This window comes from Gossypium raimondii, chromosome 9 (assembly GCF_025698545.1).
Source record: "Gossypium raimondii isolate GPD5lz chromosome 9, ASM2569854v1, whole genome shotgun sequence".
NCBI lineage: Eukaryota > Viridiplantae > Streptophyta > Magnoliopsida > Malvales > Malvaceae > Gossypium > Gossypium raimondii.
In genome coordinates, this window is record NC_068573.1 from 27389254 (window position 1) to 27414479 (window position 25226).

The 25226-nt window shown below is 31.4% G+C and overlaps 1 protein-coding gene across 1 annotated transcript; it reads right to left on the reverse strand.

Annotated features, from left to right (window-relative positions):
* Nucleotides 1-1962: 1962 nt before the first annotated feature.
* Nucleotides 1963-8362, reverse strand: LOC105798789 (ureidoglycolate hydrolase). The gene is made up of 12 exons (XM_012629002.2): nt 8030-8362; nt 7844-7929; nt 7157-7231; nt 6312-6440; nt 6020-6106; nt 5498-5700; nt 5314-5416; nt 4839-4930; nt 4649-4711; nt 3819-4059; nt 2813-2853; nt 1963-2217 (listed from the first exon to the last, which is right to left on the reverse strand). Exons 1-12 carry the CDS (start codon nt 8240-8242, stop codon nt 2120-2122), a joined length of 1431 nt encoding a protein of 476 aa, XP_012484456.1. The 5' UTR covers nt 8243-8362; the 3' UTR covers nt 1963-2119.
* Between the last annotated feature and the right edge of the window lie 16864 nt (nt 8363-25226).

A 25226-nucleotide genomic window follows, 5' to 3' on the forward strand; every position in this document is an offset into this window, starting at 1 on the left:
TATCTATTTTATCTATTACCGTAATATAATATATTTATTTAAATTTATTGAGTATAATTAAAATATATTAATTTATTGTAATAGAATTTTTTAAATAATATTTAAAATAGTTTTTACAGATTCAACCTATAATATTATTCAAAATAATAATTAATTAACCTAATTAATTCTAATATTAATAAGTGACAATTAATTTACTTAAAATCTATTTAAATAATATCTCTATTTTACATCAATAAAATTATCACAATTTTTTAAAATAAAACTAACACAAATTTTGTTTAAGTGAATTTTAACAAATAATGGTAAATTTTAATTTTAATTTTAATTATCACAACCTTTTTCCCTATATTTTATGCTTAAAAATCTATTCAATAATAATTTTAATTTAAAATTAGCAAAATTTTTAATTAATAATTATAACTTAAATTCTAATTATTTTTAAATGTGTAATTATCACAACTTTTATTAAATTGTAATAATTCTTAAATGTATAATTATCATAACTTCTATTTCATTTCAACTTTTTAACTAATAATTCTAAATTAAATATTATCATTACATTTAGTAATAAGATGGAAAATAAAGATTATTCTCCTCAATTTAAATTTTTTCTAAACTCGTGCTTTTATATATAGTAGATTCTATTGACACATGCATTGCATGTAGTTTTACACGTTTAATATTCAATCAAATTTTAAATTATTAGAATATATTAATTTATCAATTTAAATATTATAATAGAAAATTTTCAAATCATAGTTAAAGAATTTTAATATATTCAACATATAATATAATTTTACTTTATGTAATCAATGCAAAGTAACATTATTCAAAACAATTAACATAATTAACTCTAATATTAATTAATAATACTTAAAATTCTATTCAAATAATAACTCTATTTTACAACAATAAAATTTGAACCTACTCCTTAATCTTGTATGCCAACTTCTTCAACTGTGGCGTGGATAGAAAACTTTTAAATTTGGATCAAATCTAATTTGAAGAATTATATCTAATACAGAAAGGTCTTTAGGGCTTTTCAACTGGATGTGTTTTTGTCTTAATTTGTATGAAACGGTGGTTAAAACTTTTATCAAATGTCCACTTAACACGAGTTTAAATATTGTCACTCTTATCCCTCACCCTTAATATTGCATAAAAGAAAATGAATGTGTCCATTTATTATTTCCTAAAATTATTTAACAATAGTCAAACATAAATTGGTGCCTAAACTTTTATGATGTCATTTGGTAATTTTAAATACTTTGTTCTGATTAAAATGTTAATATTAATTTTAAAATGTCAATTTGTTAAATTCAGTCCATGTAGGCTAAATTTCAAATATACAAATGATTCGGGAACTTGGAAGATATTATAACCTTTACATTTTACTCTATAAATTAGTTAAAAGATTAAAAACTAACCCAATGCCAACCATACTAGTATTATAGAAAATATTTTTTATTTAAATTTAAGGCATATTGATAAATTTAGCCTTGAGCATTTATATATATTATCAATTTGAGTCTAATTATTTTTGAGCTAAATTTGACTATTAACTTTTTTAAAAAAAAGTCAAATCGTATTTGTTTGAAGAATATATTGTTTGAAAAATATATTGACTAAAACATTGTTTGATATGACCTGATTTGTCTTACATTAACAAATAATTTTAAAATTATAAAATAAAAAAATTTAATATATATATATATATATATATAAAAAGTTCATAAAAAGGTTAACATACACTACACATGAATTGCCATGCAAGCTATTATGTTTAAAAATTTAACATTTGCATCAGGAATTCAATTAAAAAACAACAATTCAACACTTTTTGAAAAGGTGATGATCAAATTGGATTAGTTTTGAAAGGTTGGGAGCTAAATTCAACACTTATCATTATCTCAACTTTCACCTCAAGCATCTTACAGTATCTTCCACTGCACCAAGAAAAAGAAGAAAGCCAAATTGTAGGAGTTCCATTATCTTTGAGATTGGATTCTCAAACATGATACAAAGTTTTCATAAATGCCAAAGTTGTTATTATTGAAAATATTGACAAAGAGTGGCATTAACCAGCCTAATAAAAACTACAATATACAACAACACATCAACGCAAAGACAACTTGGCCAAGGTTAGCGCTAATACCTTCACCCCATTTTCTAAATCCTGAGGTGACGCATATTCTTCTGGCTTATGACTATATCCTGCAAATACCAATACAATTTAATCTGCTTTAAGTTTGTTCTCATGTTCATTAGCTCGAATGCAGTTCAACAATCCATGCACACCATGTTACTATACTTAAATGCTATGTACTTAATCTGAAATCTGATGCAGTATATGTTGTTGATAAATGAAATGCTTTTGCTGCTTTAGTTCTTCTTAGCATTTTGTGCGACTATGTTGCTCTAACTTTTCATTTCTTGAAATACAAGATCGGAACATAGATAAGTGGATATGACAAAGACATGTTAATTGGACTGAATTATGAGTATCGAATATGGATTTGTGTTTGACACATGTCTATTCATTGAAAGTTTTCTAATGTATTTGGAGGATCCTTGAAAGTTTTTATCCCCAATATGAGTTAAACATAGATACTTTGAGTAAAATGAAGAGTCGAAGCAACATAGCTAAAAACCCTCCAAATACATTAAAAAAACAATCATATCCGACACTCGCATCCAAGTCCAAATAACATAGATATGTGATACTCTAATCACAATAATTTAGTTGATTTAAAAGGATTGGCAGAAAAAATTACATTGATTCTTAGGTGTAAGAGAACGCAGATCTTACCTTTGTAACATGGAATAAATATCATGCCCATTGGAGCTATCCTGGATGAATATGAAATCTGAATATCAGCATCTAATTGTAGTATTTAATCATGATGACAATGCTGATGATTGTGAAATTGAGACTACATTGGCATGTTTAATTGTGTATTTACAGTAAAATTGTGCATATTATGACTAATCCCCTCGACAATTCCTTTCCCTTACAGTGAAAGTTAATATTTGGGAAAAGGATCCGAAATCTGAATCGGGAGCTTTTCTTCTCTATCCAGACATTCATGCATGTTCCTAGTTTATCAGGATGGATTGGATGGAGAGAATTAGGCATGTAAATGAGATATCTATGCTTGCAAGTTACTTGAGCTCGACCAGAAAAATAAAAAATAAAAAAACTTGAATTTGGCTCGATCATTATTGAGTCAAGGTTAAGCTATTAAGCAAGCCAAATTCTAGTATCCTAATGTTTACTTGAATAGCTGGCAACCCTAATCACACAATTTTCTTTTAATTAGTATCAAAGAATATCAATTCAAGCTTGAGCACAAATAATCGAGCTTGAAGCCAAGCATGGTAACTGAGATCATTGTTTACTAGGTAAACAGGCCTAATAGAGCTGAACCTAACTGAGCTTCAAGAGTGAAACTTGATTGAGCTCTAACTGAGCTTCAAGCTTTGAATATTTAGTCGAGTTTGAGCTCGACTCGGCTCGGCTCAATTATAGAGAATCCCAGCACTTTTCCAAGAGAACATCCCCCAGAGCCATCTAAAGATAGAATAGTCTAGCAAAATTCAGTAAGCCTAGCATTTGAAACAATTCAACATTTCAGGATTGAGTGTCCACGCTCCATTTATTCTCCTAAAATTTACAATCTAAAAGACATCGAAACTGCATAGTTTATATGCTCATATAATTCTTCAAAATATTTGGTACCGGAACTTCAGCTTTATGCTAAACATATAGTTTTGGAGCTTGCAAAAGATTTAGTTTCTAAATACCATTCCCTTACCTTGCCATAAACAGTGAGTCATGGTAAGCTCTGCTGATCATATACTTATACGTTAGGTTCAGCTCATCCGAGGCGTCTACCACTGCTTTGATTACTGATCCGTTAGAATGAGCTGGTGGGTCCTGATTTATGATCTTGAATTCTGATAAGGTGACCTTGCGCTTTTTGGCAATTGATTTTGCAGCTTTATGGATTTTATTAATAACAGCATTCCTAAAGCTTTCCTCGATATCTCGTACATCTACCAAAAAAAAAGTAATAAGAAACGAAAACGTATCTGATTATCAGATAGTAATCCAGATATACAGCCCAGATTATCCAAGAGTGAGGTCAGGCAAATTTAAGAATGGTTCTATCTTCTGTTACTAGGATTTGTGTGAATGTTAGATACGAGTATGTGTCTGACACAAGTATATTCAAAATTTTAGAAGCTTTTCCATGTATTTGGAGGGTCATATATCACATCTAGATCCAAATGTGCATCAAAGACTGGTATCAGACATAGGTACTTCAAGAAAAATAAAGTTGGAGCAAAATAGGTTCTATCTTTGTTGAAGTAGGCTTTTTTGACTTGGATTAAGCATGTGAGACAACTAAAGATTCTCATAGTAAACTGAGATTCTCTTGGAAGAATACTTGCTAACATAATACCATGTTGCTCCAATTCTTCATTTTTCCTGAAATAACCATCTTCAACACCAATGTCCAACGCATATATGAATATGAGAACCGGGATATGACCCTCCAAAGACCTTCCAAATATAAGAAAAAGATCTGAAAATACCCGTGTTAGGCACAACCAAGCCCGATTAACATTGCATGATACTTACCAATTTCAAGGTGAGCTTTACTAGGGATGCTATTGATTGCTCCCGGGTAAAGCTCCAAAATCCCTAGAAAACAAAAATAATAAATTTATATTAGTTGGAAAAAAATCTATTCAGATGAAATAAAGGAAGCTTCGTTTAGTGCAGAAGAACTCTTTTAACAAAAACATGAAAATATTTCCTTCAGATTTACCTACTGTACCAACAGTGTCAAGTGATCCGGATTCTGTTGCATGTTTCTCGATAGCTAACATTAACTCGGCAGCTGCCAGTCCAGCATCATTTCTGCACTCAATAGTATACACACAGGTTATGGATCTTTTTACTTAATAAGCATTCTAGAAAAAAGTATAATGAGGATGATCTAACAGAACCTGAATCTAATTTAACCAAACTACTCCGACCTTTGGAAATAAATATATATATATATATATATATGAAATATGCTATTTACAATCAGCATCAATGAAACACAAAAGTTGCAGAAGTTGGCATTAGCGTTATAAGAATGTCACTCTTATGTTGGACTAGGATGTTCAATTTTTTTCCCAAGTTTTTTCGTTTATTTGGAAGGTTATTGAAGGGTCATATTCCCGTACTCACTCCATATACGTGTAGGCACTAGTATTTCAAAGAAAAAAAAAATAGTCACTATCGGTAATATTAACCTGTCTGGCATCAAGACGCCACCTGCATGACCACCATTGCCTTCAAAATCTACTTTTATGCTTGCAGGGGCAGCGATGTTAGTAACTACGCCAATAGATATACCTGAAATAAAGAATCATACGGATAAGCCGATCCCAACACATTGTAAGAAAGAGAAAACTGTAACATTCAAAAGCAAGATACCTTCTTCTTCGAGAATCGGCGCTTGTTCTATATGCAACTCAACAAAAGCCGAGTAACTGTCATTCTTCAGAAACACTCTGGATAAATCATCTTCATCTCTAGCATAACCAGCAGATCTTGCGGCTTCTAAGAACGATATGTTTTGACCATCAACTGTCGCCTTTAAAGCTTCAGCAAGTGCTTCACTGCCAGCCAATAAGCGGCTGCATGTTGACGAAACATATCAGAGACTTCAAACCCAAGTCAAGAAGTTATCCCTAGCTATGAGACATGTGATGAAGTTCTACTTTACTCGGACACAAATGCGAGTGTCGGATACAAGTATGCTCAATTTTTTAAAGTTTTTTTCATGTATTTGGAGAGTCCTTGGAGGCTCATTCCCATACTCATAATGAAAGTGTCAATACAGGGGTCTGACATGGGTACTTCCAGAAAAATAAAAATTCAGAGAAACATAGTTTGGAGTGTAATAAACAAGTTAAATCTGCAAAAAAGAAAAGTCTGCTACTCAGTCATGCTAACCTTCCCAAACAGCTGATCCCAAAGCGTGTTGGCTCTTCTGAAGTGAATAAAATTATCTCCAATGACCTTTTAGGTTTGAACCCGGACCTGCAATAATCCATTTATCATGGACAAAAGTTTTAGCCACAATGCATTAACCTAGGCAAACAAAGATCTTAATCGAAAAGATATACAGTTATCAGAATGAAGATTATTTTGTTTTGCTAGAAAATGAATCAAATACTTTAAAAACCAACATTAGATTAGGGTTTAAGGATATTATAGGTTTAAAACATTGTGACAAATCACAAACCGCTTTAGTGCATTAATGGCTTCTATTGCACCTAAAACACCGACGACACCATCATACTTCCCGGAGTACGGAATAGCATCGATGTGAGAACCTGTTGCCACTGCAGTAAGCTTTGGTTCATAGCCATCCCTGCATTGTAAAAAGCATTCAAAGAACCAAAACAAAAGCAATGAACACATCATCCAAGAAATGAAGGTCTCAATATTAATGTAAGCTTGAAGACAAAATGCAAATCAGAAATACAGTGAGAACAAGATGAAGAGTGGATATTAGAACAGTGACATTGCAGTGGCGTGAAGAAACCAAGAGTAAACTAAAATCAATCGCGGAGCTCTCAGATACACATGAAAACAACCAGTTATTTTTAAAATTCATATCCACGCCATCAATAATTAACATGAGGTTGGTGCAAAATCATCAACGAACTGTAACCGGATTAATCAAGATAAAGCACATTTGACATTCTAACCATAATAGTTAATCAGCAGAGAGAATTCAAACAAACAAATAAATGCCAGATGTAACAACATATGTAACTTAAAAGCTATGTTACTCAGATTCGGGTGTAAGTATCAGTTTTTTCATGTACTTGGGTGTGAGTATCAGTTACTCAAACTCATACACGTCCCTAAATGCATAGGACATAAGAGTAGGATACAAATACTTCAAGAAAAATGAAGTCCAACATAGCTTCTTACAATAATACTGATGCAATCCCGTTTTGGAAATAATCAAACATCAATCACTCATTCGAGGTGGCATTAAAATTCTCAGCTGAAATCAATAATAACAAGAAGAATCTTAGTAAGATGGGACAATCAGCAATCAAAAAAAGAAGAACCTACCACCGACCGAAAATGTTCCCGACAACATCCTCTGTAACGGAAAGCCCAGCGAGTCCCATTAAATTTTTGACGTACCTGAAGTTAAATGTTGCAAAGAAAACATTATTGAACCCGAACGGATGCACAGTTCTAAAATGCGGTCATTATGTAATGTAAATGCGGTAGAACACCGGAACTTATAATCTTTGCATCATATTGTGTATCGTCCATGACAATACCAAATTCACTGAAACACTACAAACATCCACGACAACCATGGTGAATGAGACCGCAACCGCGACTAGGATGAAACTCACTACCGCGTAGAAATATAGTTGTACATAGGACTCAACTCAACAACACTAAACTAAACAACTAGGTTTCCATTTTTCATTTCCTGAAATTTACAATTGATCCTAAAATCATTTAGAAGCAGTATCAACAAAATAAATAAATAAAAATTGAGTCCTTTAATTAGACGAAAAACTAAATCCGCAATATTAGACCCGACACGATTAAGCAATATGAAATACAAAATATAACTAAAAACCAATATAAAGCACAATAAGACATGAAAAAAATAACCCGAATACAGCTCTAAAGTTTCAAAATCTACACAATACAAATTAATTTACCGAAAATTATATAAAAGTGCCTTAACCATGTTTGCAAAACGGCGAAATATACAAACAAGAATACACGAATTACCTGCGAGCCAATACATCATTCTCAGTGTAGAGAATCCTAGTTACTGATGGGGCAGGTGTGTCCGAGAAAGTTGATAGCTCATCAATCTAAAGCACAAAAAAAATTTCCCATTTTACAACATTAAACCCCCAAACACAAAAACCCATATTTCAAAAGATTTGAGGGGGGGGGGGGAATTAAAACAACCTGTTTTTGCAGAGCTTGAATATCAACTGAAAGTGAGATTGAATTTGATGGTGTAAAAGTGTGTGATGATTCATCAACTGGGTACCCAGAGAAATCATGCATGGTTTTAAATGTTGGATCATCATTGTGTTTAGTTGAGATTAAAGGAAAGGAATAAAAGAAGAAGAGGAAGAAGAGTGGGAGAGAGTGAGAGACAAAGAATTTCCAAGACATTTTTTTTTCTGGTTTTCGTTGGAATATCTTTAATGATTAGTAATATGATAAGCTTATGTTATATTTGGGGAGTTTTTTATTGGAAAGAGAGCAGCTCAGTGGGAGAAGTGCAAGATGCAAATCCGACGTTGGTGTTTTTTGTTGTTTTGTGCTCAGCAGGCTAATTTTATACGTAAAACACAAACTGACAATTATAGACTAAAATAAAAATATTAGTTAATATGTATATTGTCCTCAACTTGTACATTTGTATCAAATTAGTACCTATTTTTTTTAGCTTAATTGATATTTGAATTTACATTCTACCACTAGGAGTGAAGTTAAAAAAATTTTTAGAGACGGAATTAAATTACATATTTTTACAATAGTAAAAATATATTTTACTATTTTAATAGTTTATATATTTATAATTTTAAATGATTAAATTAATTTTTATTATTTTTGGAAGATAAAAGGTGAAATATAATTTTACCATTACTAATTTAAAATTTTATAAATTATAAAAATACCTAAATGGGAAATTTTTCATTTTAATGGGGTTGGGCCGGGCTTTGTCACTGTCTACCACACTTTGATACCTTTGTAGTAATGTCCATAAAATTTGATGACATAAAACTAACAATTAATAGAAATTTGACACATGATAACTTCATATCATAACACATGACAAATTTTAATAAAAATATTAATTTTTTAAAAATATATAAATTTATAAAAATTATCTTACATAAAAGATGAATTCGGATAAATGATTATCTAGATTCAGAGTGATGAATCTAGACAACAAATTGACCCAATTCCTTCTCACTTGCAGTTTAGGAATTTTGTATATTTCATATTTTGCTTAACGGTTTAAGAGGCTTTCTAACTTTTTCGAAAAAGATCAACTAAGCCATTGCGACCTTTTGCACCAAATTGAACCCCTTAACTTACAAAACTAGTTAAAGAGGCCCTTTAACAAACATTGACCATTACATAGCAAAACGTGGTCCTCCATGTCAACGACAATTGTTGACGAAAAAATAGAAGTAAATAATTCAATTTTTTAAAATAAAAAAATTAAAAGGAATATTTAATTTTTCACTAGAATAAACCTGGACAAATGGCAGTCCAAGTTCATTTGTTTCAAAATTTTTAAAAAATTTTAAAGAAATTTTAAAATTTTATAAATTTGTAAAAGAATTATTAAAATTATAAAAATATTAAATAAATTTCAAAATTTTTAAAAATAATAATAATCATCATTTAAAAGTTAAGCTCAAAATTAATTTGGACAACCATATGCCCAAATTCATTCAAGATGATTTTCTAAATTACATAAAGTTTAAACATATTAAAATTAATTTTCTTTAAAAATTTGATATGTGTATCAATGTTTTAATTAGGTTGGTAGCTTTTAGGATGTATATAAAATAAATAAATATTTTATCAAATAAATATAAATAATTTTAATTTTATTCATCGTATGTGTAAAGTTTTTTAATGCATGAATATATCTAATTAAAATAGTGTATCAATTATTTTGTTACATGTGTAGCCTAAAAGGTGTATCAATTATTTTTAGCCTAAAATTTTAAATAATTGGATATATTCATACATTAAAAATACTTTATACATAAGATTAATTAAATTAAAATTATTTTTATTTATTTTATAAAATATTTTTATTTTGTATATATCCTATGAATTACCGATAGAATTAAAACATTGATACACATATCAAAATTTTAAATAAAATTTTAATTTTTAAACTTTATATAATTTAGAAAATCTTTGAATGAATCCGGACATATGATTGTCCGATTCATTTTAATGATTTTATTATTTTTAAATTTATTTAATATATTATAAATTTTAATCAAGTTTTACAAATTTATAAAAAATTTAAAAATAACTTGCTTAAATTTTATTTTATTTTATTTTTTTTAAAATAAGCTTTGAAACGAATGAACCTCGACAACAGTATGTCTAGGTTTATTCTAGTAAAAATTTAAATATTCATTTTAATTTTTTAAAATTTTTTAAAATTGATTTTTTAATTTTTGCTAATATGTCATGTCAACAACTACCGCTGACATGGAGCACCACATCAATAGCTGTCGCTGACATGGAGCATCACGTCAATAATTGTCGTTGACATGGTCAAAGTGCCTATGTGGCCAATTTTGTGAGTTTAAGGGCTCAATTGGGTGCAAAAAGGTCGTAAGGGCTTTTAAACCATTAAGCCTTTATTTTTTTTTTATAAAACATAAGCTTTTTATATTATTATTTTAAAGGATTATTAATTGATATTGTAACCCCCCAAAATTTTTAACTTCACAAACGAACTTATGAATCTGTTGTGTTATTAATTGATATTGCAATACCCCAAAATTTTGAGAAGTTAATTGTGAGATTCTGTAGTAAATATTTTTTTATATTTGTGGCTCTGTGTTCTGCTATTGTGTTTAAGATCTGGAGTTTGAGTTGCATCATTAAAAGTTTTATCGTTTTGAAACAACCCCTATCCATGCATTTTATAGTTAAGTGTAATTCTGTGTAAATCTATATCAAGAATGAGCCTGTTGGTTCATTGGTTAAGTATTTGTATTTTGTTTGGTCCTGTGTTTGAATCCTAGAGTATGCGATAAGGAACATTTTTGCTAAGTGATAGAAATCTGACGGGAAGTTATTAGAATTTTAATTTGTCATCTTCTTCTTCTTATTCTTTTTTCCTTTCTATCATTTCCTTCTTTTCTTTTTCTTTTTCAATTCTTTTATTTTTCTTCACTCTGATTGCGGTCGTAAGTAAATACGGTCTAGTCGAAGTTATACGCTGTAAATCGCATTGATCGAAAGGCTATTAAGTAAGTCATTGTCAATTCATTCGTTTTCACAGTTTTCCCATTTGTTCTTCGTAATTTGCTTTGAATTGGGTGTTTGAGTGTATTGTGAGAATCTTTGATAGATGATGGTTTGTTTTCCTATTAGGCGGAAGTATCAGAAATAGTGAAAAATGACACACCAATTCTAGTGATCATTGTTGAGTTTTCAGTAAGTATCAGTTATGTTGAAGGTTTCGTGTCGAAACTTTCGACATAGGTGTTATATGCGTAATTGGAAATTGTTGCCAATTAACTGGCTTATTTGTGAAATTGGATGGTTGTGTTAAGCTTTGGAAGTTTCTTATGTTGTTTTTGCATCAAAATTATTTTCGGTGTGTACCAAAAACCCTTAATTTTATGAATTCTGGACGTCGAAAAACATGGCTGTCGATGCCACACAGTTATGTGATTGGTCGTGTAACCCACTATTCCTTGAATTTGAGCTACACGGTAAGGGACACGGCCTTGTGTCTAGGCCGTGTGTGGCCATGTTAATGCAGGGTTCACACGGGCAACAAACATGGGCGTGTGTCTAGGCCGTGTAACTCACTATTTATGATTTAGGACCACACGGCTAGGGACATAGGCGTGTGCGTAGGCTATGTAAACCACACAGGTAGAGGACATGGGTGTGTTTCCAGGCTGTGTGAGCCACACGGGCAAGGACATGGGTGTGTGTCCAGGCCGTATGGCATATAAATAGGATCTGAATCTTGTTTCTGAGGCCGTGAGTGTTGTCCAACATGAGCACTGACTTCCACAATGTATGCATGATTTGAATTTGATTGTATGAAGACTCTTTGATACTCTAAGACTGATATATGGATGATACAAATGTATGTGTATTATGATGGTTATTTCTGATACTGGTCGATATTATCTATTTGTGAAATGGATTGGAATGACTGAACACATGTTATGGATAATTGTAATATGCATTTGCATGGGTTGGGATATTGTGAAGAATGAAGTAATCTGCTCTGAATCAGTGGCTAAGCCACGATGTGTATAAATACAAATCCGGCGTTTTGTCACATTACGATCTAGCAGCTAGGCTGCGTCTCTGTAAACGTGTCAGACAGACATTCTATGGTGTGTAAGGTTGGTTGGGAATTAAACACCCTTAACGGTGTATTAGGATGGCCAAAGATGTTGTGTAGCAGATGGGGGTAGGAATAACTGCATATGAATCTAATTTGTTCTGTATATGAAACTGAAATTGCTTCTACGTATGTAACTAATCTATTTTGTATTCGAGATGAAATTGCTTCTGTTATCTAACCGAATCTTGGGATTCAAAAACTAACTGAATCTTGGGATTCAAAAACTATATTATATATGTGTTTTAATTGAACGAATGTCTTTTACGCACTGAGTTCATAACTCATTTCGTTGTTGACTGGATTTCAGGTGGCTCTCAGACTTGAACGGGTCAGCGCTGCGGGAGCTCGGTCAAACCCTTTTACCGTTCCTTTCAATTCTACTATTAGTAATTTCAGTATTCTATGTTATTATGATGTTGGAAAGATTATGTAGTTAGTTAATTGCTGTGATGGATATAATATGTTGAATGGTTTCATTAAGATTGTGTTATAAATGTGGTTTTCCTAATATCGATAATATAACTCTTTGGACTTGGTCTAGACGTCTAGGACAGGTTTAGGGTGTTACAGATATTTTAAAAAATAAAAACTAAATAAAGAGCTCCACCACTAATGTATCAAATAATAATCCTTATTTTAGATTATAAAATATATAAATTTATAAATTTTATTTCACATCTATAATAAATTAGATAAACGGTTCCCTTATTTAAATGAACTCAGTATATCCATTTGTCCATATTTATTCTTGACTTGCTTTTTAGTCATTTTATATATTTTAAATTCTTTAATAAAAATCAATTTTTATATTATTATTTTGAAATTAAAATATATAAAATATTTTAAAATATAAAAAATATAAAAATTATTTCACATCCAAAATGAACTTGGTTGTCTAAATTCTAATCAACTTGGACATTCATTTATCCAAATCCATTCGGACTTGCTTTTTAGTAATTTCATATTTTTAATTTCTTTTCTAAAATATCATATTTTTATATTATCATTTGAAATTAAAAATATACCAAATCTATTTGTAAATATATAATTTTAATATATATTATTTCACATCCAAAATGAATATGGACAACGAATGTCTAGATTCGATGAATTTGAACATCACTTTGCCGAATTCATTCTAAATGTATTTTTAGTGATTTTATATAAAATTAAAATCTAGACAAATGAAAATAATTATAAAATGAATCTCGACAAAAGGTCTCAATGTAAAATAATTGCTATAATCTTTTTTATAAAATCATGTATTTTAAAAAAAAATCAAAATTGTTATTGGAGTTTGCCACGTGTCGTGATATGAGGTTGCTACATGTCACCTTTTTATTGCTCGCCAATGTCGCATCATCAAATTGTAATAACGTTATTGCAGAGGTATTAAAGTGAGTGATAAAATTCAAGTTCAAGTATTCAATTAGGTCCAAAAATAAATTAGAATACCAATTAGGTACAATTGGACAAATTTAGGAGGCAAAATATATATTAACCAAAAAACATAACATAGAATATAAGGTTAATATTTAATATCTAAGTTTGATTTTAATATCAATTTGACATTTAATATTTTTTCAATTAAGTGTTTATATTTAAATTCTCTCCCAAAGTGAGTAACTAAATCAAATGATGTCAACTTAGTTTACGTGGCTTGTTAAATATTTGACACATGACCATAATTTTATAAAAACATTTTATGTGGCTCGATTAATATTTTCATGATTTTCATTTTAATTTAATATTTAATATTTTATAATTTTTGTATTTGCATTTGTATTTGTATTTTTAATATATATTATTTTAATTTACAAAAATCATTTTTATTTTTATTTTTAAATAAATTTATACTTGTTTATATTTTGACAATGATGTTATTGTTGTCATATGTCCAAAATTCATTGAGTCACCCGGAAAAGTTAATACCATTTGGTCTAGGTACCAACTTATGTAACGGAAACCAAATATAGATACTTAATTAGACAAAAAAAATTAGGTATCAAATTGCACATTGAAACTAAAATTAGGTGTCAATAGTATATCAACCATTAAATATATAATATCTATGCTATTATTAAGTCCTAAACTGAGACAATGTTACGAGTTAAATAAGCATCCACTTAGGCATCCTTTTGGATGGACAATGAGATTAAAAATAATTGTGGTGGTGAGATCAATTACTGTAGTTATAAGATTAAGTATTGTAGTGATGAGATTAAAATAAGTGATGAGATAAATGTTTAGATTCAATTGCAACAGTGACATTGAGGTGAATATAATGAAAGAGGAAATTATGTTAAGAACGCTAGAATAATATTTGTATTTGATGAAATCTATAACATAATAAAAATTCAATAAATAATTAAATATATTAAAATTACTAAAATATAGATATATTATTTTTAATATTTTGATTAATTAATATATAATTATATAAATTTATTTATTATATTAAATGAATGAAAATATTAAATATTTAAATCAAAATAATTAAAATATAAATTAAAAATAATTACAAAATTTTAAAAAGTTAATAAAACATAAGTTTAAATTTTATAATAAGTGAATAAAGTGAAAATTTTAAGGCATGAATGAAATCAAACTTCAATTTTTAAAATAAAAAAAAATGGTAAAACGTGAACATGCCATGGTAGCAGAACAAGATAAAGAAAAGAAAAGATAATAATAATTATTTTTACCTAAATAATATAAAAATAATAATTAAATACAAAAAGGTATGGAAAACATATTAATTACGAAAACATGCATTTGCTACGGTGTTCGAAGGCGACATCGGACTGAAATATGATGACCTAAAATATCAAGGGACTTGATATGAAATTTCCCTTTTTGGTTGGCAGCTGAAAAGGAAGGCTCTAAGGTGCGGCTTGGTGGCACCAAACTTTTAAATGCGTAAATTGCTTCATAAACTCCTCTTATTTATTATTTTCTTTTATTCTGTTTTACCATCAGATTATAAAAAAAGAACAGAACAGTGAGGAGAAAAGAGGGCCTTATATTCTCAATATTCCTTTAAGCTATTTCTAGAACAACTTTTTGCTAAGTTAAATTATTTGGAGTAACCCTGATTCTTTCGTAATGTACATTTTTGCCTCTTGTTCCAGGCACTCTCGAGCAAATCAGCTTTTCAAAGGCATAAACAGTGGTTGCAACATGCTAAAACACGTAGTGCCAGGCACAAAATCATGAAAGTAGTTTGACTTGCATGGAGTATGAAACTGTGAATTATATATGAAGCAAATAATGAAAAAGGGAGTTTATGAAGGGAATAAAAGAAAATAATAAACAAGAGGGGTTTATGAAGCAATTTACGCATTTAAAGTTCGGCGCCGCTTTTTTTTCGGCTGCCAACCAAAATGATAAATCTACATATCAGGTCCCTTAATATTTTAAGTCATCACATTTTAATCTAGTGCCGCCAATTTATCAAGCGGCACTGTCATAACTCTATAACAAATGCCTATTTTGTAATTAATTTATTTTCTATACCTTTTTATAATTAATTATTATTTTTATATTAGTCGAGTAAAAAATCAAAAGAAAAGAAAAGAATATAAATGGAAAAAAAAACCATTTGATGTCAGTGAAGAGGATCAATGCAATGAAAGTGAATTTGATTGCATAGTATAATGAATTATTCAATCTTCCAATTTTTAAAATAAATTATTTTAGTACTTCATTTAGTTTTTATCTTTTTTAGTTTTTGAATTTACATTATTGTCAAATCATTTTGTGGGGTGTGTTTCGCATTTATCGAATAGTTTGTAGACACTTAACAAAGACAAAGGAGAAATAGGCACGACGTCTCGACATGGACACTGATGTCGTGACAAGGCGCGACGTCACGACGAGGGATGTCGTGACAACGTGACGCGTTCTCCAATTGCCGGAGAGGGCGACGTCATGACGAGCATGTATGGGGCATCACGACGACAGGACGTATTCCTCAAGTAATACAATCATGTTTTGATAGCCAAGCAGGGCTTCTTCTCCCAATTGAACTCTGATTCCTTCAAGGATATTTTTATAGTTTTAGCCCTTTAAACTTAGCCTATTTAAAAGGGCCTTGTATCCCTGTTTCGAAATGACAATTAAAGATGATGTACTACATGATTTTTCTTTTGGGGGCGACAAGATGTAGTCGCATATAGGTTTTGGTGAAAGTTTTTGTGGTAACTATGGAGAGAATTTTGTACCCCTTTTGAGAGAATTCTATGAGAGTTAGGGCTTTGTATCGGTGTTTTGGGTAATTTCATTTAGTACATTTAGGGTTTTTACCTAAATAATATAAAATAATTAAATAAATACTGAAATGGGATAAAGGCAGTAATATTTACGAATCTAGGCAGGAGCTACAATAAAAAATCGGTGCCACCTGACTAATCGGCGGCACCCCTCTCCTTAGCCACTGGTCACATCAGCTTTTTAAAAAAAATTATGGGTGCCGCTGGTTGTGTACAGATTTAATCCCCATAGATTAACCTCTTGCTGCTATTCTTTTATCACCAGAAAGGAAAAATAATGGTTTTGGTCTTTCCATTATGTTTGAATTTAAAATTTAGTCATTTAGTATAATTTGTTAGTGGAAATAGATAACAATGTTAATTATTCCAATTTTATAAACAAATGAAATAACCTATCTAGGTACACACAAGCACTTTCCATAACTGAAACCTACGTTTTCTTTTAGGTTAAATGATTGTTTAGGTCTCTATATTATATTTTAATTTAAGATTTGGTCTTTAAACTTCAATTTGAAGTAATTTAGTCCTTCTATGCTTATAATGTAATTAGCCAATTCAAATATATAACATAATCAAATGCCGATACGATTTTTCCTTCAAAACAATCCTCAAACTCATCACGTCAACATAAAAAAAAATCTATGTTATAAAATTGGAATAATTAATAGCGTTACCTATTTCCACTACCAAATTACACTAAATGACTAAATTTTTAATTCAAACATAATGGAAAGACCAAAACCATTATTTTTCCTTTCTAGTGATGAAAGAATAGTAGTAAGGGGTTAATCTATGGCGATTAAATCTGTACAATACTGGTGTCGCTGATTAACTAGGCGGCAACTTTAAAAAATATATTTTTTTTAAAAGCTGATGTGATCGGTGGTTGGGGAAAGGGATGTCACCGATTGGTTAGACGACACTGGTTTTCTACTTTAACTCCTGCCTAGATTCGTAAATATTAATGATTTTATCCCATTTCAGTATTTATTTAATTATTTTATATTATTTGGGTGAAAAAACCCGTACATTTAGGTTTATTTCCTCCATATTGGACTCTCATTTGTTTACTCATTTAATGAAAAGCTGAAGCCACCTTTGATCGTGGTTTTTATCCTCTTCGAAGGAGTTTTCCACGTAAAATTTGTGTTCAATCTTCTCTACATTTTCTATTTCGTTGTTTATACGGGTCGATCTCCAAAATATTCAAAATAAATGGAAAAATTAACGTCTATTAATTTTGCTGATATGGCATCCATGTGACAATCCATATGTATGTCACATTAGCAATTGATTAATATTTTAAAAATTAATTTTTTTATAATTTTTATACTTTTTAATTTTCTTAATGTCGAAACCATCTTTTGAAAAACAAAAATGTTTTAGGTTGTCGACTTTTTAAAAAATTAAAATTGGGAGTCGCCACCAATCTTTATTAGGGTGTGATTGGATCACCTAAAAAACGGCTTTGGTCTACGAGTTTTAGAAAAACGGATCCGGGAGTCAGTTACGTATGAGGAAGGATTAGCACCCTCGTAACGCCCAAAATTGATACCTAGTTAATTAATTAGTGTCTTAAGGTCGAGAATTTGGAAAAAACGTAATCCTTAGCAAAACTTAAAAGGCTACGTATTAAGACCCTTATTATTTCAGAGAAAGAAGATACCACACCCAATGCGTTAGGGCACAGCATTCTAATTTTCCCCAAAATGAATTGGGCCAAAATACTTGTACAATAAAATTTTAAAAGAACATCCACTTATCAAAGATTTAAGAAATCACATCCAATACGTTAGGGCACGATTCCTCTAGAATCCCAAACTCGGAATATTTCCTTTACTTTAAAAGAACATCCACTTATCCAAGATTTAAGAAATCACACCCAATACGTTAGGGCACAATTCCTTTAAAATCCCAAACTCGAAATATTTCCTTTATTGTTTTAGAAAAAAAATTCATTTCGAGAAATCAATGCGTCACATCCAATACGTTAGGACACAATGTGTTGAATTCCCAATAATGAAATCTTATTTTTTGATTAAAGAGAAATGCTCGATTGTTAGACTTAACGAAGAAAATCGGAACCCAATACGTTAGGGCTCAATTTCCTTGAAAATCCTAAATCCAAGCATTCTCTCAATTTTGAAAAGTTTGAAATCGAGTAAAGAATGATGTGATGCTATATTAAATATACAATGCAATAATAAATATTACAATGGCCTAGAAATAATATAAATAAATGAATAAATAAAATCAATATACATAATAAAAATAATCACATACAAAATATCAAATAAATCATAAAAAAAACAATTCTTTTTAACATATAAACGAAAACATGAATTAATAATCGAATGAAGAAAATAAACAAAATATAAAGAATAAAAGGCACATAATATATACATTGAAATTAAAAGCCATACACATAATTTACATATGTAACTTTGGATTAAAATTTATAAAAGCGAATATATAATGCATTTGTGAAAATAAAATATAAATTATAAAGTAAGTGTTAAAAATACATATATTTGAGCATTTAAAAAATAAATATATTCATATATATATACAAGTATATAAAAAGCTGGTTAAAATATTAATATGTATACATACATATATATACAAAGATAAATATAACATATATAGATTATAAAAAATAATTATATATAAATAAAATAAAAAAATAATTACCTCATATTAAAAAATAAATATGCGAAAAATATTAGTTTTAAAAAATATAAATACGCACATAGAAACAAGTATACATATATATATATAGCTAAAATAATAATAATTACATATGATAATAATAATAATAATTACATTAACAAAATTAACTAATTTTAAGAAAAATATAAAAAGGATTAAATTGAACTACAAGTAAACAAATTTGGGGTAATCTACAAATAAATAAAATTTGGAGGACTAAATTGAACAAACGAATTACATAGAGGGGCTGGAAGGGAAATTTTCCCTTTTCCTCTAAAACGGTGTCGTTCAAAATGATTAAATTGGAATTTAAAATAAATAAAAGGGTAAATTAAAAAAATAAAGAAAACTTAATTACAAAAACATTAAAAGGCGGAGGGGCTAAATAAAAAATAAATAAAATTCGCAGTGGTATCACTTTCTCCCTTTTTTAAAATCGTGAATAAGTAAAAATAATAATCGAAAGAAAAAAATAGTAAGCCACCTTTAAAAAAACTGCCAATCGTTCTTTTTTATTCCTCCTCTTTTTTTTTTCAATGAAGGGAGATGCCTCTATTTATAGTTGAGCCTCCCCAAATCCAACGGTACAGATCAATTACATCAACGGCTGAGATTAAAGGGTATCTACAAATTAAATCTCTAAGATTACAAAATCATATATTCTAAGATTGCATATCATATCTAAGATTATATATCATATCTAAGATTGCATATCATATCTAAGATTGCATATATCATATCTAAGATTGCATATCATATCTAGGATTGCATATCATATCTAAGATTGCATATCCTCAAAAATTATGTTTCCATATGTGAGCCCGGGCTAAAATTGGGTATTACAGCTGCCCCTCTTTGCTCGTTGTCGTGTAATAGGAATGGAGCAAAGACTTTAGAAATGCCCAATTTTGCCCGGTCTTGCTGGAACATGAAACTCTTCTTCTTCAAGTAGCTTCATTCCTTCCTACTGCATCTTCAGAAGTATAGGAGCTAGTGCTTCAATCTATTCCACTGCAACTGCAGGGAGATAAGACTTACAATCTTCAACCTATTCCACTGCTGACCAGGGAGATAGGATTACTGACTTCATTGTACTCCACTGTAACCACAGGGAGGTAAAATCCACCATCTTCTATCTACTCCACTACTACTTAGGGAGATAAGATCTGAAATCTTCAATCTATTCCACTGTTGCCTAGGGAAGTAGAATTACTAGCTTCAATGTACTCCACTGTAACCACAGGGAGGTAAAATCCGCAATCCTCAATCTGCTCCACTACTGCTTAGGGAGATAAGATCTGAAATCTTCAATCTATTCCACAGTTGCCCAGGGAAGTAGAATTATTGGCTTCAATGTACTCCACTATAACCACAGGGAGGTAAAACCCGCCATCTTCGATCTACTCCACTACTGCTTAGGGAGATAAGATCTGAAATCTTCAATCTATTCCACTGTTGCCCTGGGAAGTAGAATTACTGGCTTCAATGTACTCCACTATAACCACAGGGAGGTAAATCCGCCATCTTCGATCCGCTCCACTATCGCTAGGAGATAAGATCTGAAATCTTCAATCTATTCCATCGCTTGCCTGTGGAAGTAGAATTACGGCTTCAATGTACTCCACTATAACCACAGGGAGGTAAAATCCGCCATATTCGATTTGCTTCGCTGTCAATGCAGGAAGGTAAGATCTGCTATCTTTAATAAATTCCACTGCTGCCCAGAGAAGTAGAATTACTGGCTTCAATGTACTCCACTATAACCACAGAGAGGTAAAATCTGCCATCTTCGATCTGTTTCGCTGTCAATGCAGGAAGGCAAGATCTGCTATCTTTAACCTGCTCCACTACAAACGAGGAAGGCAAGGCTTTGTTTTCGATCTGCTTCGCTGTCGATGCAGGAAGACAAGATCTGCTCTTTCACTGATCTGTTCTCTGGGGAGCATGACCTGTATAATGAACCTAATTATGCCTAATGGCATGATCAAAAATGCATCAAATGCTCCTAACTAGACATGTATGAATGGTGCTTGCATGAATGTAAAATTTTATTTTTTCGAGAATGATCCCGCTTAGGTTGTCATTACTTGAAGTTTATTAAGGCTTTGTGACTAACGTGCTACAACGCCTTCTTGCTTGACTGGCTTTTCTGAAGAAACATTTAGCCAGGTTGCCCCCCACTGTGAACCTCCAAGTTTAATCCATTGGGGCGCAAAAATTCATACAATCGTTCTCCCACTGTAACCCAATAGTATATGACTTTTCTTTAATCCTCTCCTATCACAATTCAAAGATACATGATCTAAATCTTTCTAGTCTCTTACACCATTCCCAAGGTGTCGTACCAAAGGCTCACGCGCAACTGAAGGCTCTCTTCCCTGAGGTAACCTCTTTCTATTGCCTGGTGATCATTAATTGCTTGTTGATCTAGGCTTTGTCATCAACACGACATCCAATTTTTTGACAACAAAATCCAAAGAGAAAGTCCTAGTTTAGACTGTTCCTTTTTAGATTTCCAACCTTTAAACCCAGTGCGTTCTAAATAATAGTCATGTTTCAGGCTCTTGTATTATTTAGAAACTTCTAAAGTAATATGCAAAACTTCCTTCGTGAAAGTTTTATTAGTCCATTGATCATTATTCTAATGCAACATGCTTGCAAAAAGAACAAAACGATGGATGAAATAGAGATAATTCTGAGCATAACTTGAAATAAATTATCAAAGATAGTAAAGAAGAATAACAAAGAGATTAATTGGGAATACGTATCTTGGAAACGAATGAAGTGTTCCGAGAATAACAAATTTAGTATAAATAATATGAATATTGGGTGCCCCAGATATCGCAGCTTGAACTTCTCTGTACAAACTTTTCTTCTTTTTTTTTTGAAGATCCATTTGAGTTTGACATGTGTTTAGGAGATCCACAGTACTCTGCCAACGCCCCAAGATGTTACCTACCTTTTCTTGATAATTCAGGTATAACAAGATCACCACATGCCCCAAGTTGCTCTAATCACCTCGTGCCCCATTCTGATCAATATTTGAGCCGCTCTTTTCGGGTTTTCAACTCAAATCCCCTTTGGTCTCAAAGTGCCCTTTGCGGGTTTTCACTTTGGCCTCTCCATTTTTCTTTTTTTTCATTTTTTGTTTTTGTTTTTTTTTGAATCTGAACTCATAGGATTAGACAAGTCTTCGTTATCCCTTTCGATCAGAACCAATTCGTTATCCCTTTCGATCAGAACCAATGTAAAATCTTCTTTGTGATCAAATTTCTTTGATAGAGCCTTTTGGGGCATAATTTTAACTATGACGAAAGCTTTGGATCTTCCTCTTCAATTAATATGAAATCCAACAACGGAGAAATGACAACTTGACTTCGACGGGCTAAACCATTATGAGCCAAAGAAGAAGGCATTGCCCCGGCAAAGAATGCATCGTTCATAATGTTAATCTTAAACGTACTGTAAAATTTTTTTTTATATTGCATTGTTGTTCAGATTACAATGTCAATGCATACCAAAGCATGACCATACGAAGACATCTTTGAACTCTTTGAAGTAACTCAACAAGGTTCTGCTTCATTTCTTCGGTTATGTACGTTCCCTTAAGGTCACAATCTCCATTGTCTCCTCATGAGGTAAGATTTCATTCATGTTCGACCATCTGTAACAAGTCTGAAAATAGGCTACAATCTATGCCATCTTTAAAGTCATAAGATCCCTCTAAACACAGATCCCACTAAAAGGAACATCTGAATTCGTAACAGCATCACTCATGTCGTTGAAATCTGGGGACCCATAATAGGTACCAAAGAATATACAAAAGAATGTATGAATAATCATTTGTACAATTATGAATGAATAGAATAATATGGAAGAAGATCCGAAAGAATGAAAGTATAATTATTCGAAAAGAATGAAAGAATATTGGCTTAAAAAATGAATGCAAAGATGTATTTTATTAGAATAACAACGTTCAGACATGAGCCTATTTCATAAAGGAATTCTTATTACCTCTAGGCTGAAGGTAACAAGTGTGTTTTAAACATTACTCTGAGTAATCTCTAAATACTACAGGGGCTTCTTCTGCAGTCTAATTATTTAAAACACTCCCAAGTCTATAAGGGCAAAAATCTGACAAGGTCTCTTCTTCAATTGTTTTATCGTGAACACTTCTCGACGCCCCTTCATATTCAATCATGACTGGGTACTAGATGAACCATCTATCTTGACAACACCCATGTTGATGAATTTTTCAACTAGCTTTTTGAAGGTAATGCATTTTTGTATAGAATGCCCTGTAATTCCTACATGATAATCACATTGTGCACTTGCATCATACCATTTGGGATACGGGGGCTGTGGAGGCTTCACATGTAAAGGAGCAACAACATGCGCATTGAATAAGCTTTGATACAGCTCCTTGTACGGTATTGGAATTGGCGTGAACTTGAGCTTTTCAGTACCTGGCTTCACACTTAATTCTTGTCTTGATGAACCCTGTTGGTTAGCAATCGATTTGCCGTACGTATTCACGATGTTCACCTCATTTCCCTTTTCTTTTGAGGTTTGCCTTCTGTTATTTCTCCAGCATCAATCTTTCCGCTCCTTATGGCACTTTCAATCATTTCACCATTCATGATTATGTCAGAAAAGCTTTTTGTCGCACTCCCTAACATATGTGTGATGAACGGAGCTTTCAATGTATTTATGAATAACATTGTCATTTCCCTTTCCAAGAGTGGTGGCTGAACTTGGACGACAACCTCCCTCCACCTCTGTACATACTGCCTGAAGCTTTCATTTGATTTCTTTTCCAAATTTTGTAAGGTGATTCTATCAGGAACCATATCTGTCACATGACTGTACTGCATTATGAATGTCTGTGCCAAATCTCTCCATGAATTAATCTGGGTACAGTTCAATCGATTGTACCACTTGGATGCTGCCCCTATGAGGCTATCCTGGAAGCAATGAATCAAGAGTTGGTCATTATTGACATAACTGGTCATTCGCTGCAGAACATGGTAATATGAGCTTCGGGGCTAGTGGTTCCATTATATTTCTCAAACTCTGGCATTTTGAATTTGTAAGGGAGCACTAAATTCAGAACCAGACTCAATTCTTTAGCATCCATCCCATAGTAGCCTTCTGCACATTCCATCGCTCTAAATTTCTCTTCCAACCATTTGTACTTTTCCTCTAGCTATTTTGGCAATTTATTATTCATTTTCTCCTTTCTAGCAGTCTCATCGAAATCCGGGATATCAGTATTAACAAAGTTGGCTCTGGGGTTAGAGCCTGATCCTGCTTGGAGATTCAGTAGCGTTGCAGCGTCACCCGGAGGATTAATGGTAACAGAGGACATACGCGGATATATCTCAACTTGTTGGGGGTAAAGTCTAGAGGATAAACAGGTCCCTCATTGTCTCCTTCTTCATTATTGAGCACAGAGCCTTTTTCTTTATCAGTTCCTTTGTTGAACCATTGAGTTAACTGAGTCATCATACTCCCTTGAGATTCTATCATTTTGTCTATCATTTTTTGCTGCTCGTTCATTTGCTTTTGAAGTTGCTCCTGCATTTCCTTTTGGGATTGTTCTAGTCTTTCCATCCTTTGATCCATATCCTTAGTTTTCAATCGAGTACCGTAGCGGTGTTTAGTAGGCTAGTTGGTTTCCGGATTAACTGAGGAATGATTTATATCAATTAGAATCTTTTAGTGGACTTGAATGCATATGATATCATGTAATGTGAATATATGCAATGAATGCATAAAGAGATGTTGATTCTGATTCAATTTCATTTAGAAAACTTTACTAGAAAACAAATCTCTTTACATAAAATGGATATTTATATGGCATTGCCCTCATAGGTGGAGATATTCGATCCTATTCTTCATTTGAGCATTAATATGAACTCTTTAAAATAACGTCTCTTCTATCTCCTTTTTTGCTCGATCCAGGTCGTAACTTGTTGCTCACTCATCCTCGTGATGCTCGTTGGCTTCTCTTTAAGAAGGTTCAGCAGCTCTCAAA

Excerpts from the sequence above, each read along its gene's own strand:
- LOC105798789 (XM_012629002.2), bottom strand. The coding sequence starts at position 8,242 with ATGTCTTGGAAATTCTTTGTCTCTCACTCTCTCCCACTCTTCTTCCTC. Across the intron at positions 4,931-5,313 it reads GGCGTCTTGATGCCAGACAG|AAATGATGCTGGACTGGCAG; the intron begins GTTAATATTACC and ends TATTGAGTGCAG. Across the intron at positions 2,854-3,818 it reads GACTCACTGTTTATGGCAAG|GATAGCTCCAATGGGCATGA; the intron begins GTAAGGGAATGG and ends ATATTCATCCAG.